Source organism: Camelina sativa, chromosome 16, assembly GCF_030686135.1.
Source record: "Camelina sativa cultivar CO46 ecotype springtype chromosome 16, ASM3068613v1".
Taxonomy (NCBI): domain Eukaryota; kingdom Viridiplantae; phylum Streptophyta; class Magnoliopsida; order Brassicales; family Brassicaceae; genus Camelina; species Camelina sativa.
In genome coordinates, this window is record NC_141895.1 from 18,246,904 (window position 1) to 18,267,873 (window position 20,970).

General features: G+C 37.8%; 4 protein-coding genes, 1 long non-coding RNA gene and 1 pseudogene across 5 annotated transcripts; 2 read left to right on the forward strand and 4 right to left on the reverse strand.

The window, feature by feature from the left end:
* Nucleotides 1–340: 340 nt before the first annotated feature.
* Nucleotides 341–2,608, forward strand: LOC147925699 (uncharacterized; annotated as a pseudogene).
* Nucleotides 2,609–4,007: 1,399 nt separating this feature from the next.
* LOC109129508 (uncharacterized) lies at nt 4,008–5,147 on the reverse strand. The gene has a single exon (XM_019237770.1). It carries the CDS (start codon nt 5,145–5,147, stop codon nt 4,008–4,010), a length of 1,140 nt encoding a protein of 379 aa, XP_019093315.1.
* Nucleotides 5,148–8,373: 3,226 nt separating this feature from the next.
* On the reverse strand, nt 8,374–9,650 carry LOC104750606 (uncharacterized). Its single transcript, XM_087490044.1, has 2 exons — nt 9,438–9,650; nt 8,374–8,805 (listed from the first exon to the last, which is right to left on the reverse strand). The coding sequence occupies exon 2, from the start codon at nt 8,790–8,792 to the stop codon at nt 8,532–8,534; it is 261 nt and encodes an 86-aa protein (XP_087346170.1). The 5' UTR covers nt 8,793–8,805; nt 9,438–9,650; the 3' UTR covers nt 8,374–8,531.
* A 2,588-nt stretch (nt 9,651–12,238) lies between these two features.
* LOC147925700 (uncharacterized) lies at nt 12,239–13,772 on the reverse strand. Its single transcript, XR_015583391.1, has 2 exons — nt 13,320–13,772; nt 12,239–12,734 (listed from the first exon to the last, which is right to left on the reverse strand). It is a non-coding gene; the product is annotated as an uncharacterized LOC147925700 (long non-coding RNA).
* Nucleotides 13,773–15,235: 1,463 nt separating this feature from the next.
* Nucleotides 15,236–15,760, forward strand: LOC109129714 (uncharacterized). The gene has a single exon (XM_019238503.2). It carries the CDS (start codon nt 15,380–15,382, stop codon nt 15,581–15,583), a length of 204 nt encoding a protein of 67 aa, XP_019094048.1. The 5' UTR covers nt 15,236–15,379; the 3' UTR covers nt 15,584–15,760.
* A 236-nt stretch (nt 15,761–15,996) lies between these two features.
* LOC104750607 (conserved oligomeric Golgi complex subunit 5) lies at nt 15,997–19,458 on the reverse strand. Its single transcript, XM_010472431.3, has 3 exons — nt 18,186–19,458; nt 17,395–17,868; nt 15,997–17,195 (listed from the first exon to the last, which is right to left on the reverse strand). The coding sequence occupies exons 1-3, from the start codon at nt 19,278–19,280 to the stop codon at nt 16,275–16,277; spliced, it is 2,490 nt and encodes an 829-aa protein (XP_010470733.2). The 5' UTR covers nt 19,281–19,458; the 3' UTR covers nt 15,997–16,274.
* Between the last annotated feature and the right edge of the window lie 1,512 nt (nt 19,459–20,970).

The following is a 20,970-nucleotide window of genomic DNA, read 5'->3' on the forward strand; positions in this document are numbered from 1 at the left end:
TTTCTAAATATTTTGGGTCGGCGTTATATATCAACTTCTACTTACCCCATTCTCAGCATTACAACATGTACTTTTTAACTCTTCATAAACCAACACAAACTTATTATTTCTGTACAAAACAACATAAACTTTTTTAAAATTAATAATCATACACATTTAATTAAGACTGAGATTTACGATTACTAAACCATATTAAACCAGAAAATCGCGATTACTGTTTCACGTTTGCCTTCACCATACGACGTTGATTAAATATTCTGTGACGGTCACAACATTTGTTCGGAGTGATCACAATTTTGAGTAAAAATTAGGGTTCTTCGCAGGAAGTCAGAGAGAAGAGATGACGGTCACAACGTTGGGTTTATATCAGAGTGATCCAGATGATCCTGATTACAATGGAGATCCCGATGGTTTCGAAGAAGTCAATGAGGATAATAGCGGGGAAGATGGAGATGATAGAGGAGATGATGGAGATAGAAGTGGTGATGGTGGAGACGAAAGAGATAGTGGTAGCGATGAGGCTGGTGATGACGACGGAGATGTTAAAGCCATGAATGAGGCTGGTGATGACGACAGAGATGTTGAAGCCATGATTGAGGCTGGTGATGACGACGGAGATGTTAAAGCCATGAATGAGGCTGGTGATGCCGACAGAGATGTTGAAGCCATGATTGAGGCTGGTGATGACGACGAAGATCGTGAAGCCAGGAATGAGGCAAGGCAAAACGAAAGAGAGATGAGTCTAAAAATGAAAAAGACAATGAGGACAAAAGGCAGAGGAAGGTGAAGCAGAAGAAAGAGAAGGTTGAAGATAAAGACGACATAGTGGACAGGTTTGAGTTTGAAGGAGAGGATTCTGTAGCAAACTGGTTTGATGAGTTTAGGATTAATCGGAATACCATCCCAGAGAGTTCAGATGAAGAGGAAGATCCTGTTGTGATTAGAGATAGGAAAATTAGGATGGGAACTAATGATAAGTTAGCCATTGGAAGAACATTCTTCACAGGGTTTGAGTTCAAAGAGGTTGTGTTACATCATGCTTTGAGGTCGAGAGAAAACATTAGACAAGATAGATGGGGGAAGGACAAAATCGGTTTTAGATGTGCTCAGGATAAGACATGTGACTGGAAAGTCTACTGCGCATTCGACAAGAATCGGCAATTGTGGGTTTTGAGAACTAAATGTGGTTATCATAGATGCACCCCTAATGGGAAATGCAAGTTATTGAAGAGTCCTGTGATTGGGAAGCTTTTCATGGATAAATTGAGGATGCAACCTAAATACATGCCTCTTGATATTCAAAGACACATTAAAGAGCAATGAAACCTACTGAGTTTTATAGGACAAGTGCAGAGAGGAAGACCTCTAGCTTTGAAGTGGCTGCAAGATGAATATGCTCAGCATTTTGCTCACCTTAGAGGTTATGCGGCTGAAATCATTGATTCAAATCCAAGATCCACAACGATAGTTGATACAATTCCAGTTGCTGATGGTGAAGTGGTTAAAGATGTTTTTAACCGGTTTTATGTGTCTCTTGGAGCAATGAAAAAAGGTTTCTACTATTGTCGGCCTATCATTGGGATTGATGGAACTTTTCTTAAACAAGCCGTCAAAGGTTGTCTATTGACTGCTATTGCTCATGATGCTAACAATCAGATATACCCAATTGCGTGGGCAGCTGTACAAACTGAAAATGCTGACAACTGGATGTGGTTTCTGAAACTACTAAAAGATGATTTGAATCTAAAGGATGGGAAGGATTATGTCATTATATCAGATCGTTCTAAAGTAAGTTTTCATGTTAGTTCCCCTAATTCTTTAATTTGTCTTGTATCATTGTTCTTTGCTAATGCTTATTTTCTATAATTATGAGTTCTGTGAAGAGTGAGTTACCAAATGCTGAACACAGGATGTGTGTGAAGCACATGGTGGATAACCTGAAGACTAAGCATGGTAAGAAAGACTTGCTTAAAGAACGTGTGTGGCAATTAGCTTGGAGTTACAACCATGCACAATTTCAAGCAAATTTGAACAAGCTTAGAGCATATGATTTATCTTTGTATGATGATGTGATGAAAGATGATCCAAAGAGCTGGTCAAGAGCCTACTATAGGGTAGGAAGCAGTTGTCAGGATGTGGACAACAATGCAACAGAGTCTTTTAACTCCACAATTGTCAAAGCAAGGGCAAAGGCATTAGTTCCAATGTTGGAAACTATAAGAAGGCAGGCAATGAGAAGGATTACTAAGAGAAATTTGAAAATAACCAAATGGAAAAAGAGGTTGTCTGAATATGCAACAGAGATTCTGGAGGAAGAGAAAGAACATGCTATGCTCTGTGAAATCACAAAAGGAACACACGGGCGATTTGATGTTTTTTTGGATGGGAACTCACACTTTGTGAACTTGATAACCGGTAAAAGGGAGTGTTCTTGCTGCAAGTGGCAAATTACATGGATTCCATGTGAACATGCTTATGAGACAATCTTAGATATTGATAAGGATGTTTTCAGAATGTGTTGCAGGTTTTTTTTATTTTCATACCTGTTGCAGGTTTTTTGTTTTTCAGAAAATGTTGCAAGTTATCTTTGTTTCAGAATATGTTGTAGACTTTTTTTTTCAGAATGTGTTGCAGATTTTTTTTAGAATATTTTGTAGGCTCTGTTTTTTTCAGAATGTGTTGCAGTTTTTTTTTGTTTTAGAATATGTTGCAGGCTCTGTTTTTTTCAGAATGTGTTGCAGATTTTTTTTTTGTTTTAGAATATGTTGCAGGTTCTTTTTTTCAGAATGTGTTGCAGGTTTTTTGTTTCAGAATATGTTGCAGGCTATATTTTCTTCAGAATGTGTTGCAGGTTTTTGTTTTGCCTTTTGTTATGCTATTATCTTTAAACCACTTGTCTCTTAAACCACATTCAATCCAAATTGATCAACACATACAGACTCTTACACATAGCCATATAAGAGATCTCACAATTACAATAGCAACACCTATTGTCTTCGAAGCTATCATAACTATCACCCAATTCCTCATTTGCAATCATGACTTTTTTGTCAAAATTCTTCTCAAGGATTTATTTCTGAAGCTCCAAATTTGTCTTCCACTCACTAACATCATTTGCTACTTTCTTACACTTCTCATCAACCACATTTATTTCGTCTAACAAAGCATCATCCACCAAAATGAACAAATGTTCCTCTTTCTTCTTCTAATACACATACAATCCATTCAATATATCAGTTCAATCAAGAATTTAAATGAAAAAATGAATGTACTCATTGCATTTAACCATCTCCAGAATCTCGGCTAAGGTTTCTCCACACCAACAACTCGTCGGAACACCATGAGTAGCTTCTCGATTAGCTAAACGGAGACTCCGAAGAGTAGCTCATGATTTTTTTTGAGATACGATTTTTGGAGAACCCAAAATCCCCAAATCAATTTTTTTTAATAAGCTACACTGTTACCGTCACGGAATATTTAATCAACATCGTATGGTGAAGGCAAACGTGAAACAGTAATCGCGATTTTCTGGTTTAATATGGTTTAGTAATCGTAAATCTCAGTCTTGATTGAATGTGTATGATTATTAATTTTAAAAAAAGTTTATGTTGTTTTGTACAGAAATTATAAGTTTGTGTTGGTTTATGAAGAGTTAAAAAGTACATGTTGTAATGCTAAGAATGGAGTAAGTAGAGGTTGATATATAACGCCGACCCAAATATTTTACATTTTTGAATAAGAATTTGCACTTATTTGTTTAGACAAGATATCTTAACAAACTTGGATTTGATATGCATTAAGATTACATATCACGATTTACTTTCTATAATAATGTCACATATCACATGGTCTCTCTCTCACTAAACAAGTTTCCAAGTTTTTGTACTAACCTCCAATTATTTTTAACAAGAATTCTTGATTTCAAATCATTCTTGTTCAACAACAACTTCCATTTATGGATCTGCCCTAATCAGTTTTTTTTTTTTACCTCAAAACACCATACTTTATTACGCTAGATCGAATTGGTTAGCCTCATGAGCCAACCATTCCGGAATCTGCGAGCTAACATGGGAAAAAATTGTTCCACGTACTCGAGCGCTCTTGGAAAGGCAGTCGGCACGGACATTTCTTGTTCTAGCAATATGTGTGATTGAAAAAACATAAAAACTTTTTCTCAACCTAGTGAAGTTTTCCAGCTCCGTAGCAAAAGCTGGCCAGTCTTCCATCTCATCGAGTATCTTGGGAATACTTGAACAGTCTGTTTCAAATCTCACTTTATCATAGCCTCTTAAGAGCACCGTCTCCATCGCCCAAAGCAGTCCGTCCAGCTCAGCTTGGAGGGGGGTAAGTTGTCGTGAGGGTCCTTTGATACCGTATACCGTTTGTGGGGCACCTTTCAGCTCAAAACCCAGACCTGTTGTACCATCGGTATCCTTCCAAGAAGCGTCGAAACGACACACTCGTGCATCGCCTTGTGTTGCCCTCGCGACTGGTTCCTCCGTCTCATCCTCCTCTATCTCTGCTCTTCCCATTTCATGAGCTAGCTTCCAGTTGACAGCTTCTGAGTATGCAGTGTCTCGCATGTCCGGCGGCAGTATGTCTTTGTTATTAAAGACCTTATCGTTCCTGGACTTCCATATGTACCAAAGTAACCATGGGAACACCTCTACCAGAGAAAATTCGATACCTTGGTCCGTTGCACCCCAGAAGAGGAAATCAAGATTTGAGTACAAGGATGAACACGGGGCTGTCGGAATATGCGATAATGCCCATACCTGGAGGGCTGGTGGGCATTCGAACAATACGTGGTTTATTGACTCCTCATAAGCACCGCATCTCGGGCATGTTCTATCTGTTCCACAGTGACGATCAGCTAACCGGCTACAGGAGGCAATACAACCAGATATCGCCTGCCAAATGAAATGTTTAATCTTTCTCGGCGACTTAAGCTTCCACACTTGACTCTTTAACTTTGTTAGACTTGGCTCAAGTACCTCCTGACACCCTATAGTCTCTTCTGTTGCAACTCGATACCCCGATTTCACCGTGTAATGGCCTGACCTCGTATGTATCCAGACATAATCATCCAACATAAATGTTTTACTTGGTTTTAAACCTAATATCAAGTGAATATCTTGAGGATCCATTAGATCGTGCAGTTTTTCATGTTTCCACTCCTTTTTCTCGAAATCAATAAGGTGATTACGTAGAGATTAGGGTCTTTAGGTCCACCGTTTTCCTTCGCCGGCCTAGCAGGTATTGTGGGGATCCAGTTATCAACCCCGACTCGTGTGCTGAAACCTGACCTGACGTTTTTTCAGAGGTCTTTTTGAAGCAGAGATTTTGCCGCCATAATACTACGCCACCCAAAGGATGGAAAATTTGCCTTCTTTACATCCATCGGTTCGAATACCGGAGATAGCGTCCTTTAAGAACTCGACAGAGAAGTGAATTCAGATATCTAAGCAGTCGCCATAATTGTTTTGCTAATAGTGCCAGATTGAATTCTTTGAGGTCTCGAAAGCCTAGACCTCCTTTATCCACCGGGACACAAATTTTGTCCCAAGAAATCCAATGAAGGCCCTTACTATTAGACTTGGTACTCCACCAGAATTTAGCAATGGCTCCCCTAAGTTTACCGATGATATTTTGAGGCAACAAGAAGCAGGACATAACGTAAGACGGGAAAGCTTGAGCTACCGATTTTATGAGAACCTCTTTACCTCCTTTCGATAAGAGCTTTGCCGACCATGCGTTAGTTCTTGAGTTCAGTCTATCGTGTACAAAGGAGAATACTTGTTGTTTAGATCCACAAATTGATTCTGGTAATCCCAGATACATTCCCATGCCTCCCTCTTTTGTGATACCAATGGCCTCTTTGAGCTCTGTTTTCGTGGCCGATGGAACTCTATTGCCAAAAAGAATGCCCGACTTCTCACGGTTTAGTTGTTGACCCGATGCCAAGCCATAGCTATTAATAATTTTCAAAAGCTCAGTACACTGCTGGATATCCGCTTTGCAGAAGAAAAGACTATCATCAGCAAATAGCAGGTGTGATACCGGGGGACTTCCTTGTGCAATTTTTAGACCCGTAAGGCGACCTTCTTCTTCAGCCCCTTTAAGTTGGGCAATCAAAGCTTCGATGCATATGATAAACAGGAAGGGAGAGAGGGGATCTCCCTGCCGTAGTCCCCTAGACGGTACTCTATGTTTCCTTTTGCCTCTCCATTTAGGAGGACTTTGTAAGAGACGGTAGTGATACAGCTCATGATCCAGCCAATCCATTTCCTATCAAAACCCAGCTTCCTCATCACCGCTTCTAGAAAGGACCACTCTACCCGATCATAGGCCTTGCTCATATTCGTCTTAATGGCTACAAATTTTGAGCGACACGTAGGGTTTGTCCTCAAAGCATGGAAATTTTCCTGCGCCAGTAGGATAGTATCTGTGATTAAACGCCTAGCCACAAAGGCCGATTGTGTCTTCGAAATAACCTTCGGGAGAGTTTTCCGCATCCGGTTGCTAAGTACCTTGGCGATGATTTTATAGATCACATTGCAAAGGCTTATCGGCCTGAATTCCGTCATAGCTCTCGGTCTCTCATTCTTCGGGATCAGACAAATATTGGTTTGATTAAGCCTTGGGTCAAGAATCCCCGTTTCAAAGAACTCCCGCACCATAGAGATGATATCCTTCCCTACCACATGCCAGAACTTCTGGTAGAAAAGACTTGTCATTCCGTCTGGTCCAGGGACTTTGTCTGGGTTTATCCCAAATAATGCTTTCTTGATCTCGCCATCCGATGGTTCACGAGTGAGCATACTATTCGTTTCCGGGGAGATTTTCTCAGTAACATACTGGAGGACCTCTTCAATACCACTTATATTCGAAGCGGAGAAGAGCATTTCAAAGAAGCTAATCGCCACCTTTTCAATATCTGCGTCCGATTCCGCGAGGCTTCCTTCTTCATTCTCAATACTAAGGATCCGGTTTCGGGCTCGTCTTTGTTTAGTGGTCGCATGGAAGTATTTGGTATTCCGATCACCCTCGCGCATCCACGTTGCCCGACTCTTTTGTCTCCAGTAGATCTCCTCGTCCCGGAAAGCTGCGCAAAGTTGCCATTTTAACTGCAGCTCCTCTTCTGTTGTAACCGAGTCCAAACCTTGGGCTTCATCAATTTTAGTTTTAAGCTCATCGATCTTTCTTTCTGAATTGGATGGGTTGTTCTTCTTCCATCGGGAGATAGCTTTACGGCATTTTACAATCTTAGTATGTAAATCTAGAGGGCCCGAATGGTTCTCTTCTTTCCAGCTATCCTCGATCAGTTTTCGGAACCCTTTTTTGGAACCTTTTATCGAACTCGATCACTAATCAGTTGATAATTTCACTTTGTTGAAACTTAATTAATTTATAATCTGTTATCAGAAAGAAAAATTATGGGAAAAAATGATTTATTTGACTGAGACATGTAATCTAGTAGTTCCTATTTGAGTCGTCGCTATATCACCATCAAAAAATCAAATTTGCAGTATTACTGACAAAAAAACTTAGATAAATATAAAATTTTGGTTATTTTTGGTAAAACATAAAGAGAGTGTTGGTTGGATCCAAAACTTATTTGAGTATGAGAAAATAGATCGGATTTGGCATCTGATATAAATAGTGTGTATACTAGCTATATCTACCAATATGGGAAAATTCGTTACAAATTCGACTTCATTATACACTATGGTGTTTTCACATTCACCAAACAAAAAGTGAAAAAACATAGCACCGCCCAAATTAAAGAGACAACATGGGCTCTTCGTGATAAAACGATTTCGACTGTTTCAAAATTAAACCAACAAGCATATTCATTTCCTCTTCCACATTTTATGACACATCCATCGATCATTGTTTCTCTTTCAATCAAAAGATTTTTTTTTCTTTTCACTTTTTTCACCTTTTGGAAGAAAATAAATTTACAAGCATTTCTCAAAGTTGTCATGGCCTTGTAGTCTTTTGAAAGATGAGTCATGACTCATGAGTAGTACTTTGATTGATTTGCCAATCTAGCACCAAGCCATGTCTGTTTTGTAACTGTCTCTTATTAATTTGATTATCTGCCCTTTGAGATGACTTAAGAGACCAAAATATATATAGTCAATACGCTAAAAGATTGGGACGTTCTTGTATATAGATATTTCATAGTATTAATCATATAAAGTTACAAATAAGGTTCGACTTCAGTCTCTAGTCTCTACTCACTAACCCTCGGATATGTACTATTTATATTTAAGAGTAAGCTAATTACTTCTAAACTTCTAATACGATCAGCTCCCTGAAAGTTGCATCCAAGTTTCTCTTGTGAACATGTTTTAATCTCTTCCCAAAGAGAATGGAACTTGAGTTTTTATTCATCTTTTTTAGAAAAGACCAGCTCAAGGTTACAATGCATATTGTTGAAAAAAACCTAATGCTCCACATATTGATTAAATTACAAGTTACAACAAGCAATTGCAACGCCCTTGATCCATGTATCATGGATGAATCTATTTAGCGGCTCCAGGGTAATCCACTGGCTTGGATGAAAGATCCGATAGAGATGCAGCCTCGATACACTTGGTACGTGGTAGTGAAAGACTCCGGTGCATCCTACACCGGAAAGAACCAGGGTGAGTGGTTGGCGAGCAAAGGCAGTTGGTCTTATTCATGCTTGTCTGACCGGTTACCCCACCGGAGCCACCCGCTTCGGCCGTAGAATTGCCATCAGCAGGAATTTCAACCTTCATAGTTCCTTTGTCGTTTCCCATTTTTTGGCTTTCACTAATGAGTCATGAGCGATATAAAGAGTTAATGTATTATGTATGAGAAACCATTTACCAAGGCGTTTCACTAAAACAGGGTTTTCCTTAATGCGGTATAATTATTAAACCATGTAGTGAAAATGATTTACTAGACCACTTATTAAAGAGATTGTAAATAAATATTTTGCTTATAGTATATTTCTTTTACGTTACGTTTTAGTAGAATAAAAATGAGATTTTACCCAAGCGAGAAGCGAAAGTGTAAAAAAATGTTTGAGCTTAATTAGTTTTTGGTTTTGTTTTTACAAAGAAAAACTGACAGTTTTGGTATTATAGTTCTGATTATTTAACGTAATCAATTGGTCGTAACTAAAGTCTTTAAGACTAACGTCTAAATTATGACTTAAACAAGGATAGCAATTAGCACAGAGATGGGATGTTTTAAAAAAAAAAAATCACAAGAGGTTTGATTGATATTATGGATGCAATGTTTGAACCTAATTGCAAAACTGGTGGTTACACATCTCAAGACAACAAACCACATCATCGAAGAAGATATATGGAGACCCTAATTAAGTAATAATAATCTGAACAAAGAATATATAATACGTATCAGCGGGATCATTTAGAGTAATGGATCGACATACCTACCTCTGATCTGTGTGGATGATCAAAGTTGAAGTTGAAGAGGAAACAATCCAAAAGGAGTTTTTATTCGTTTTTCTGAATCGTTCTTCTTCCAAATTTATATTCTCTTCTTCTTCCTTTGTGTTTTTAATTTGGGTCACCACGGGGGAATGATGATGCACTACAACATCAAAAGCCAACTGTACACTTTTAATATTTTTTTTTCCATAATGTTTTTTTTTGTTTCAACCATTCTTATCCCAAATGCCCATCATTGATCATTGTGATTGAGTGGTCCCGCTCCTTTATTGTCTTTAGCGGCGTGTCTAAACCCGAGATTTATCCGGTGGTAGGGGTCGGGTCCGATCAGATCATGAATCGTGTTAAAAAAATAACTGAGTTTGTATAATAAACACAAACTTGAATATTTTTCTTCTATAAACTAAAACTACAAAAAATGATATTTACATTCGAAGATATCAAAAGAAAATATTCTTAAATAACATAAAATTTTCGATTTTCTATGTCAAATAAATAATTTCCATTTCTTTAAAATATTTCTTTGATATTTTGGGATAAATTTAATCATAAATGAAACTCTACTTTATCTTTATTTAACTACAAAAAAAAACTTTAAACATCAGAATATTAAAATGATCACATTTTTAATACATTAATTCTTTTTTTTTTTTGATCAAAGAGATGTTATCATTTCATTCAAGCAGAAAGTAACATACAAGAAAAAGATAATTTAAAGTATATTACATGGTAAGCTAAATCAAAGCATAGAGCAATAAAATGACAAGATAGATAGGGGCATTCGATGTGAAAAGCTTGAGAGATGTGAACCACCTGCTTAGGAGCAAAATGGAACTTGTGAGATCAAGACAAAACGATGTAGACTCCATGAGCAAGTCCAAGGAGTAGTGAGCCACTATCTTGAGATTTCGAAGACTGGGCAGAGATGAAACTAGCACGGCTGAGTTGCCAAAGGGTCGAGCAGGGGTGCTAAGGCTCTGATAACCGGTTACTACAAATGTAGTTGTTAGTCTAAGGTTGCTAGAACAGGACTTAAAGAGGTTGTGGTAACCACTTCTCCTTGGAGTGAGGATCATAATGCCACTAGTCTTCAAGCTAATATGAGGGGACTTCAAAAAGTAGTTGAATATCGGTTTAAAGATCTTTGAGCTTAGGCAAGGTATAGGTAGAGAGTTGGTGAAGAATCGGTAACCCCCACTCCTTAGAGGTGGGATCATAATGCCAAGCTTCCCCAAACTATCTCCTTCTAGAGGGTCATCCTTAAATGATTCTAGTAACAGGATTCTTAGCAAACTCTTGGACCAATAAAGCAACAAATGCTGATTAAGGTTCACTAGCAGTCTTCGGACTAGCGGTATGCTTAAGCTAAGCAACCATTGTCTAGAAAGGAGAAGAGTGGGATTCAGACTAGACCTAGTTACAAGTTGACACTGGAACAGTTGGCCTAACGGTAATATGTAGGATAAAGGAACAGGGAGAGCCAACAATAGAGATAAACCGATTGGCAGATCAACATCAATATCAAAGAGCTGCACTGCAAGCTTCCAAACCAAGCAAAATAACTGGTCTTGACACAAGGAGGATTCAACCACAACCGAAGCATCTAGGGATCTGCTACCGAGTGTAACTCGACTTGACCAAGCAGGATACACAAATACTAATCGATTTGGTCTGATTATGCAATTAAGGTCATGGGGTCTAAGACAATTCCAGGTCAGGGATGACTTATACTTATAGTTTAACCATCGCAAACTATCTTCCAGGGTTTGAATATAAGATTGGGGAATAGACCTGGGACAGAGGATTACCGAGAGAGAAGTAGAGGCCACCAAGGAGGACGATTTCTTCGTCAAGTGGCTCACCGGTGCCAGCGTCAAGACAGAGCTTTCGTCCAGCTGCAGCCAAGCAAAGTACTTGGTGAGAGGATTTGGATCTGAGGAGCGATAAGATGTGATAATTGACGGCTTAAGGGGGTGGTGTGATAGACGAAGACCGAGCCTAGGGGGACACTGGAGGATCTCTCGATCAATACCAAAGCAGTGAGGACTCGATGTAAAGGATTCACCGAGGGGAGTAGCCAGGTGCGGAGGCGGAAAGGATGGTTCAAGCTGATGCAACGGCGGAGATGAGATCTGGAATCTCAGCATATCTCCGGGAGGACTGAAACTGAAAGCGAGTAGACTACAGAGAAAGAGGAGGCCACGGAGATGAAGAATCCAAGACCCAGAGACACCGATCGGATTCAGCACCGTCGGGGGAGCAGATCTCGGTGGTTGTGCCAGAGAGAAAAAGGAGGCTAGGGCGAACTTCTCATAACTACAACTTTTTTAATACATCCATTCATGCTTTTATTTTTATATTACTACTAGGATAGTATCCACGCCGCGAGATTGTTTTTGTATTTTGTTTTTATTTTAATTATTTTTAAGATTATTTTTGTATGTTGTTTATAATAATAACAAAAAAAGAAGTCAATCTGTTGATTGATTATCATTTCTCAATTTTTTTTTACCTTAAAAAATCTAATTTGTCAAAAGACAATATTTATATATTAAAAAACTCTAGATCCCAAAAAGCTAAAACCATACTGAAATGAAACAAAATCCACCTCAAATCAAACCAAAAAGTATTTTAATATCCACCTCTATCGCATATTCGTAATCACATCAAAGTTATACTTGATCAAAATTACGAGTAAATAAAAATGTTCATGATGTAACATCAAAACTACGAGTAAATAAAAATGAAGAAAAGAGTTTGACCTATGGGTTCCTAGTTTCAATCTCTTCATCAAAGAAACATCTTTATTATTCTTGCTCCATCGTGAAGCTTTTCGAACAAAGATAAAAGTGTTCTTTACTCTTGTGGTCTTTTAGTCTGCATTTTTAGTATTTGTAAAACTGTAACATCTCTTCTTCCAAAGGATAAGTCTTGCCTACAATCACAAGTTAACCTCTTACTCTTTATCTTCCGTCACAGCTTTTTCATTCTCAGCATTGTCTCCACTTGTTTTAACCTCTGACTTTGTATCTTCCGTCACAGCTTTTTGATCATCTTTTTTATCTCAGTATCTATCTCCATTTCTTTGGTACAGACATATCCTCATCTTTCATAACTTCTTGTGTTTCCTTACCTCCATAATTCTCCTTCTCTTTTTTCCAGCCATAGCCTCTGTTGGCTTTTCAAGAAAACAAGTGTTGTTTGATGTTGGATATACGGTTGCCTTTGTATCTTCCCCCATATGTAAAGACATTTCAGTAGATCCTTTCACCAAATACACTTCTTGTTGTAATCAAAGCATGTGGATGAAAAATAAGTTCAAAAGATTATATTGCTGCAACAAGTAGAAATTAATGTTCCGTATAAAGAAACTCAACATCTGTCGAACCAAATCCAGACCCAAGGAGTAGGAAAAAAGGAATTCAATCTCATAAAAATGCATTGACCTCGCATTGGCGTATATGCAACAACAAAAAACTAACTCCACAAACAAAAATCCAGAAGTTGGCTAGTCAACAATAAAATAAAATTAATTTAGATTTCATTTGTGATCCATAATTATCTCTTATTCCCACTTGAGATCTGAAAAATGAAGAACTAAATGGAAATTTTGATTGGAGAGTTCGAGATTACACAAAGAGTTTGAAAATCAAGCAAGTCATTTAAAAAACCAAATCTCAAATCTCAAAGGTTCATCATTTATCCTCACTTCAAATACATTCTGGAGAAGCAAAAATTATTTAGGTAAGTTGCTTCGTTAGCATTACCTCTTTGAGAACACAAAGCACATGAATTAAATTCAAAATTTTATACTAATCAATTAAAGTCATTCTGAATCTGGAGAAAAAGGATAGAAGATTCACTTACCCAGAATCGAAGAGGAGATATATACATTGACGCATGCACCTCTACAATTCTTTTTCTCCTTCCTCCTCACCCTCGTTATTGTTGTTTCTTCTATGATTTTAACTTGCAATACTGCAATATTGTAACTTGCAATATTCGACAACAACATCATATGAGAGCTGCCAATTACAAATCAATTAAAATCTAAATTACAAATCCAATTAGAAAAGAAGAAGAAATCGCAAACGACACTTAAAAGAAGCTCGTCGGAATCGAGGTTCATTCCCATGTAAACCCTCCTAGAAGCACCACAACCGATTAATTCCCCATTCCTACACCGATCTACGACGATTCTTCCTTTCTAGGAGCAGGAAGTCCAGGAGGCGGCTTTGTCGAGAGGCCGATATGGGAGCTACAGATACTTGAGTTAATCTTCCCGACGAATCCGCTAAGACCTTCGCCGCTATTACCATCAGTTTTGGCTAAAAAAAAATACAATACTAAAATTGGACGATAGAAAGAAGAAGAAATCAATGTGTCTTTCGCAAAAAAAAAATGAGTTGTATTAATTGTTATAATTTGATTGGTTACAGATTTTTTCTGATGTGTCAAATAAAGATAAGTTGTATTAATTGTTATAATTTGATTGGTTATAGATTTTTCTGATATGTCAAAAAAAGATGAGTTGTATTAATTGTTATAATTTGATTAGTTACAGATTTTTTTAATGTGTCAGTCTATGCTTCAATATAAAAGCTGAGTCCTGGTTAAAAACAAGAAGTTTTATTATATTGATACCATATTTTTAAAACTAAAACCCAAAACTTGTTGAACCTAATAATGTTGGAAAAAGACATGATAACTAAAACGACTAAATTTTTTTTTTAAAGTCCCTAAAACGCATCGAAATTTTTTACAACCAATTGACCAACCAAGATACTGGAATCTAGTTGGTCAGAAGAGATTTATTTATTTTTTGTAAAACCTATACTTGCCACATCGACATCTTTGGATAATACGAATCTTCATGTTCTGTTGGTCAAAAATATAAAAGAAAGAACATTGTACACGACACAATACAAAAAAAATTACCTAATGATTGATCAAACCTTCGCAAGAGTTTATCCGCTAAAACAAATGGTTTTTGTTGACTGGAGCTTATAGTCTAGATCACATCTAATCATTTGTGTCATATCCCGAGAGAGAAACTCGAGACTGATACCAAACTAAACTATAGCTCCAGTCCATCTTGTAGTCTAGACAATTAATATATCTCATGGACTCTCTCGATCAAGTGGCATCCCCGGCCGTAGTTATGAAATACAAAAGATTTGCTAAAGTTAGCAATTTTATTTTCCTAGTGGTTATTGTGATTAAAAGAAAAAAAAACTTGTCGTGGCTTATTGTCTTATTGAGATAAGTCTAAGACATTGGAACTTAGCACCTTGTATGGGGCGATTCCATGAATGTCAAAAGTGGACAATTTGATGATATGGACCAAAGCCGAGGAAAAATAATGGTAATCGAAACGTGTAAGCTTTAAAGCCAAAAAAAAAAAAAGGAACACACGAGTGTAATGCGTTTGCATTAACGAGTGATCAAAAGAAACGTCTCAAAAGGGATATCCACTAGAAACTTCTAATTGACCAACGACTTGAGCCCGTCCACATGGCAGCCTTTTTAGTCTCTCAACGTTTAAAACAACCCGACTCTTTAATTTATCCAATTTCCAATAACAAACTTATTAAAACAAAGGTCAAATTTAACGATATACGTTAGGAGACTCTTCACAAATGTTTCAACGTTACCGACACGTAACCAGAGTTCACCGAACACCGTCCTTCGTTTTGTTTATAAAACAAGAGATAGGTAAAGATAGAAAGAGTCGTCTCTCTGAAATCACAAAACCCTTACTTTGTTTTATATTCTGGAGTTGAGACTAATCTGGCGTTGCCCACCAAACCTAACTTCGCTTCTACTTCACACAAAACTCGTGTCGTCCTGTCTTGTACACAGAAGAACGTAGTTTATAAAGAGGTTCTCTTTTGTTTCTGTTTCTTTAGTGTCGGGTTTGAGTAAAGATGGAGAACAAGACCAATAATGGAAACGAGGAAGGTCCAATAATACATAGCCAAGTGGTGAAGATAAAGAAAGAGTTTGAGAAGATAAGGCAACCGTCCCTGCAGCAGCCGGAGATGAGGAGGGTTCTTAGCGAGATCAAAAGGCGTCAACGTTCACGTTCTCCTCTTGGTTTAGGGGAGAGATCTATTTCCGTTGGATATTGATCCATGGTTGTTGACTTTGTAATATCGAGAGAGAGAGAAAGATTAAAAAAAAAAAAAAAAAGGAGCTAGATGTGGTTTCTAATAGTTAGTTGACAGGTTTTGTTGTATATATTTTGCTATGTAAATACTCTTTGGTATGAATATGATGGATACGTCTACCCTCTTTGTGTACTAAAACTCTGTTTCACTTCTCTTTCGATCTACCTTGCTATGGTTTTGATTTTCGGAATCGGTAGTTTAACCCGGTTGAAGCCAAAATCAGACTTTAGGGAAGTTGGACCAGGTCATGAGGAAGTCGGACCAGATCAGTTTGAACACAAGCCAGTGAAGAAGACTACATTTATCATGCTCTTGGCCTGGAACTATGTTGATATACAATATCGAAAAGAAATAAAAGAAAAAAAACTACTCTATAATAAATCTTGCTTCAACAATTAAACATTAGAAACTAGCCCAAGAGGGTTCGGTCTCTGACATAAACAAACAAAAGCAAAGAGCATCTCTTCAAACAAATTATGGAAGTCATTGAAAGACACCAAGCACGGTATGATGTATGAATCTCGATTTACATGACATGTATGTGAGAGATATTGTAACTACAACTAAAGAAAAATTTCGTGAGACGAAAAAGATGTAGTTCCACTAACCCGCAATAGAAAGATTATTGGTTCGGTAGCAAAGCACATGGAGCTTATATGTTTTCTTGTGTCAAAGAAGATCCAATTTGAAGCATTAGAGGATAAACTGGACTGAACTCTTTGTCCCCTCTCGACCTGATCTTCACTGCATAATCATCCAAAGTTGCTTTAACACCCTTCCAGATCTGATCCTCTCTTTGGTTATCAAGCCACAGTGAGTACTGCTTAGGACTCAGTCTGTTCTTTTGCATTGGTGATTCTAACTCGTCTGGGCCTCTTGTATAGAGATGATGTAGGACGATACTTGGTGGTAGATCCTGGATGAGAGGAGATGATCCCATTTGTGATGTTTCCAGGAAGATCAACGGCCTAAACGCTCTAAGAGCTCTGTACGGTGCTCCGAGTTGTTCTACGGGAAACAAATTCTGTCCCACTGCTAGTTCCAGCTCCGCCATGTCTTTTGCCATCCTGAGTTTTCCCCATTCTGAAAGTGGTCGCACAAGGGAAGCATGTCTGATGTAGAAGATTAAAACCCTAGAAGCCATTTGTCTTGCTAGTCTAGTGCAGATCGATTCTGTCCTTGCAGTGTTGGCGGTCGCTGCGGAAGGCAATAGTCTAGATAGGAACTCACTGCGGAAGTGAAGAATCGATCTCTGCAACTCCTCCATGTATGAGGAAGCGTTGTTGTCCATGGCAGCATCATCAACACCAAAGTTTTGATCATGGATTTGAAGAATGCATGACTCGAGCTGGTCTCGCATTGCTTTAAATAAAGGTGTAACTGGCTCACATGCCGCATCATAGATTGCAGCCAGATTAGGAGACAATACATCAGCAGCAATGCTAGGAAGGTCCGCTACCATGGATGAGATATGTGTGTGGATTCCTTGCAAATGCTGACATAATGTGAAGTTCCTGATCTGTGTTGAAGTTGCAGGACCTGATATCTGGCGCGTCTCAGGGCCTGTAGAAATCTGCCATATAAGTGTAGCTGTGTGTCAGACATAGAAGCATACATAGCAGTCTAACTTCCTTACACAGCTTAGCACCAAATTATGCAGCTAGTTAACATTTGCTTCACAGAGGAAGATGTGTAGCTCTTAAAGGACAGTGGGTACCAATGACCACCACCAAGTGAGAAGAAAAACAAAAGAGAAAAGAAGTTTATCATACCTGGCACTCAGCTCGTTGAGCTAGGTTACTAAGGGCCTTTCCTATCTCACGCAAAACTAGAAGAGTCAAACGAGCATCTGGATGAACAGCCTCAATCTCATCTTGAATGTGTGATAATACCTGTGAGATCTGATCTTTTGAAGGTAAACTCCCACGGCTCGACATAGGGAATATGGAGTTCACAAGGTCTGACAAGCGGCCAAAGCATAGGGATAAGAAAGCAGTCTGGAATATTGCAATGCATGCAACCATTTGTTCTTTCCTTTCTAAATTAATAGCAGGTAACACTCCCTTCACATCCGTGTTAAAAGAAATCCTTTCAAGGAGGTTTTCTATCATAGAAACGAGCTTTGGATATCCCATTGTGAATATTTCTTTTACAAAGCTCGAAGCTGTGTATGCAGACTTCATTTGACTAGTAAACGCCTTCACAAGTGCATCCCAGACTCTGTCGGTTAACATAGAATCACCTTCCTGTGCATATAAACACTTCATGTCAGCAATAAAACAAGAAAATCAGGCAGGAATCTAATTTAATCAACATCCCTGACATCACAGAAACACATTCCCAAGTTACTTTTTAATGCAAAAACATGTAATGATCTAATGCAGCTCGCCCCTCAGGGCATTGATAGAATCTTTGAGACGGAACTTAAAAGGTGACAGTATAAACTCATCCAGGAACACTCTCTTTATCTCAATCATCTAATGCAGCTTGACCCTCGAGACATCAACACTATAAACGAAGGAATCAACAATGGGGGACTAAATAACCAGTAAAAATTCCGAACCTTGATGACTTCGTCAAGAAGAAGGACATGAGTAAATGGATCCCTCTTCTTGGACAGTACACGCTGCAAGTGCCACACAGCTACTACAAGTGAATACAACTGTTCCATACAACTAGCCATCCTCTGCCACAACGCCTCCCTAACTTTAGCACCACCACCAATGTGCGGTGCTCCGCTAGACCTAATCCCACCAGGCCCGTAGCCACCACTTGAGCCAGAAGATATAGCCTTCATGTCCATAGCAACGCTTACACTCTTCACAGCCATTCCCTTATACTTATTCACCAGTTGATCCACCGTAGGTTTGAGCTCTCCAAGGTTATAGAAAACTTGCAGACCAGTCCCAACCTCAGCTTGATTCAACCCTTCCATGCCTCTCTCCAACACCTTCATAGCCTCAGACCTCAATTTCTCACCAATCTCAGTAACAAACTTGATTTCCTCATCAATAACATCAATGCCGAAGAGATCGTACTCTTTACACATGGTTAAGATCTCGAAATGAAGCTGCGCAGCTTTGGTGAGATCGATCTTATCTGGATCGGGGGAATCCGTTAGATCTCGAAGCTTCTTAGAGAGACGAAGCGTGCGAACGGAGTGAGAGAGCAACTCAGCAGCGGAGTGAAGATTAGATAGCTGAACGGATTTGGATCGGATCGACCGGACCGGTTCAGATAGATCGGATCTAACACGGCGAATTGAAGATTGGAGTGAAGAGACAGAGGATCGGAGAGAAGAGAGAGAGATATCGGCGTGGGAAAGAGAAGAGAGCTGAGCGAGCAATTCAGGGTGACGAGAGATGACGTCATTACGGAGCTGAGCATCGAGGAGGGCGATGGCTTGGTGGAGACGCTCGGCGGTGGAAGCGGGAGATCCAGAAGCGAGAGCTTCGGACGAGAAAGTTGCGGAGGAGAAGGAAGAGGAGAGAAACGGGGAGAGGATTCGATCGGTGGCGAAAGAATCGAGCGGCGAAGAAGACGGTGGTTGTTGCGGCGGTGGTGCGCCGGAGGAGAGTGAAGAAGGAGGAGGGTTTTTGAAGGTGGAGAGACGTTGAAGAGATGGAGATGATGAAGGAGACGAAGGAGGTAGTGCCATTTTTTTTGAATCTCTTCTACAAGGTTTTGAATTTTGCAAATGGCGATTTTAGTAGCAGATCAAAGCGACGACGATACTCTCATTTTTTCAAAGTTAAATTCTCTGAAACACAAAAAAAAAAAAAAAAAAAAAAAAACTCTGAAAGAAGAACCGGTCTGTCTGTGATATTTTGTTGGTTATCGACGAACCATTATTATTTCGGATGATGTAGGTGGGCCTAGGCCCGAACCCAGACCCATCAATAACTTCGATATAGTAGATTTTATTATTGCTGTAGTATTTTTTTGGCATTAGAAATTAAAACTTTGAAAAAGCTTAAAATTAAATGCGACGGAACGGGTACCCTTTAAAAAAAATCTTTCTTCATCTATATTAACATTTTGACAGCAATTTTGACAAAAAAATATTTGGAATTGAACACTATTTCCATCTCATGCGATTGTAATTAAGACATTTTTAAAAAATTTGAAATAAGCAAAAATCAGATATAGAAATAAATGTTTTCCTAAAATATCTGAACAAAATTAATTTCTGTTTTTCATTTTTAATTACAAGTTTTAAATCTATATATTATTGGGTATGGAATTTTAAAATGGTAAGATGGATTACTAAATTGATAAGCAATAGTTTCTTAAAGATTAATAATTGTTAAAGAAAAAAAATTGGCTTATGGTACAACACAGGTAAATTCTAGAATGCAAACCTTTGATGATTTACATGTTGACAATTTCAAAAGATATCCAATTCTAGATTGATAATAATTTATTATGGATGGGTCAAATAGCGAGTTAATACGGATAATTCTATCATTTCTTTTTTTTTTAACATCTGAACATTTTATTAGATAATTCATCATTTCATTTGTTTGTTTTATTAATATGAGAATATTACATAATACATATATAATATTAAATTGATTAAATTAAGATCATGTAAAAAAAACTATCTAGCGGTATACTAGGGTCAAGTCTCAAAATTAACAACCAAAATATAATTATATAAACTTAAAAATAAATTTATATATATATATATATATAAGATTCTCTAAAATAGTACCAAAATAAGTTTTTTTCAAACTTAGCACAACATTTCTAAAAAAATTTAAATAGTATCAATTAATCTTTCAAAATTAAATCCTAAATTTAAAATATTAAACCCTATCCGGCTACCCATCAAAACTATATCCTAAATGTGAAATTGAGAACCAAACCTAAAAAAATAATTCTAAAATTAATTTTAAATATTTTAATATGTTAAATAGTACTATTTTTGGATATTTATAGAATGTATGCTATAGTTGTCTATAAAACTTGTTTTAGTGGTATTTTAGGATATTTCTCTATATGTAACTATAATTTAAAAAAATAATAGTTAAACAATCGTCTATCTCTTATTACATTTGTCCGGTGTTCGTTGTTTTGTTGAACCGCAAAAACGATTGGACCAGTTGTATTGACATTATACGATTCATACTTTAACTATGCATAATAAGATTATAAGTAAAATGTTAACATGTCATCCCCACGATCGACTAAAGTTTAATACATATAAGATTTTGGAAGGAAAACAATGTTTACTTTATTCAAAACTAACGAGACTCGTCGAGTCCAAAACAAAGGATACGCCAATAAATAACAAAATTAAGTAAGACTATAAATAGTGAAATGAGGGATGCAAAGTCCTGAAATCC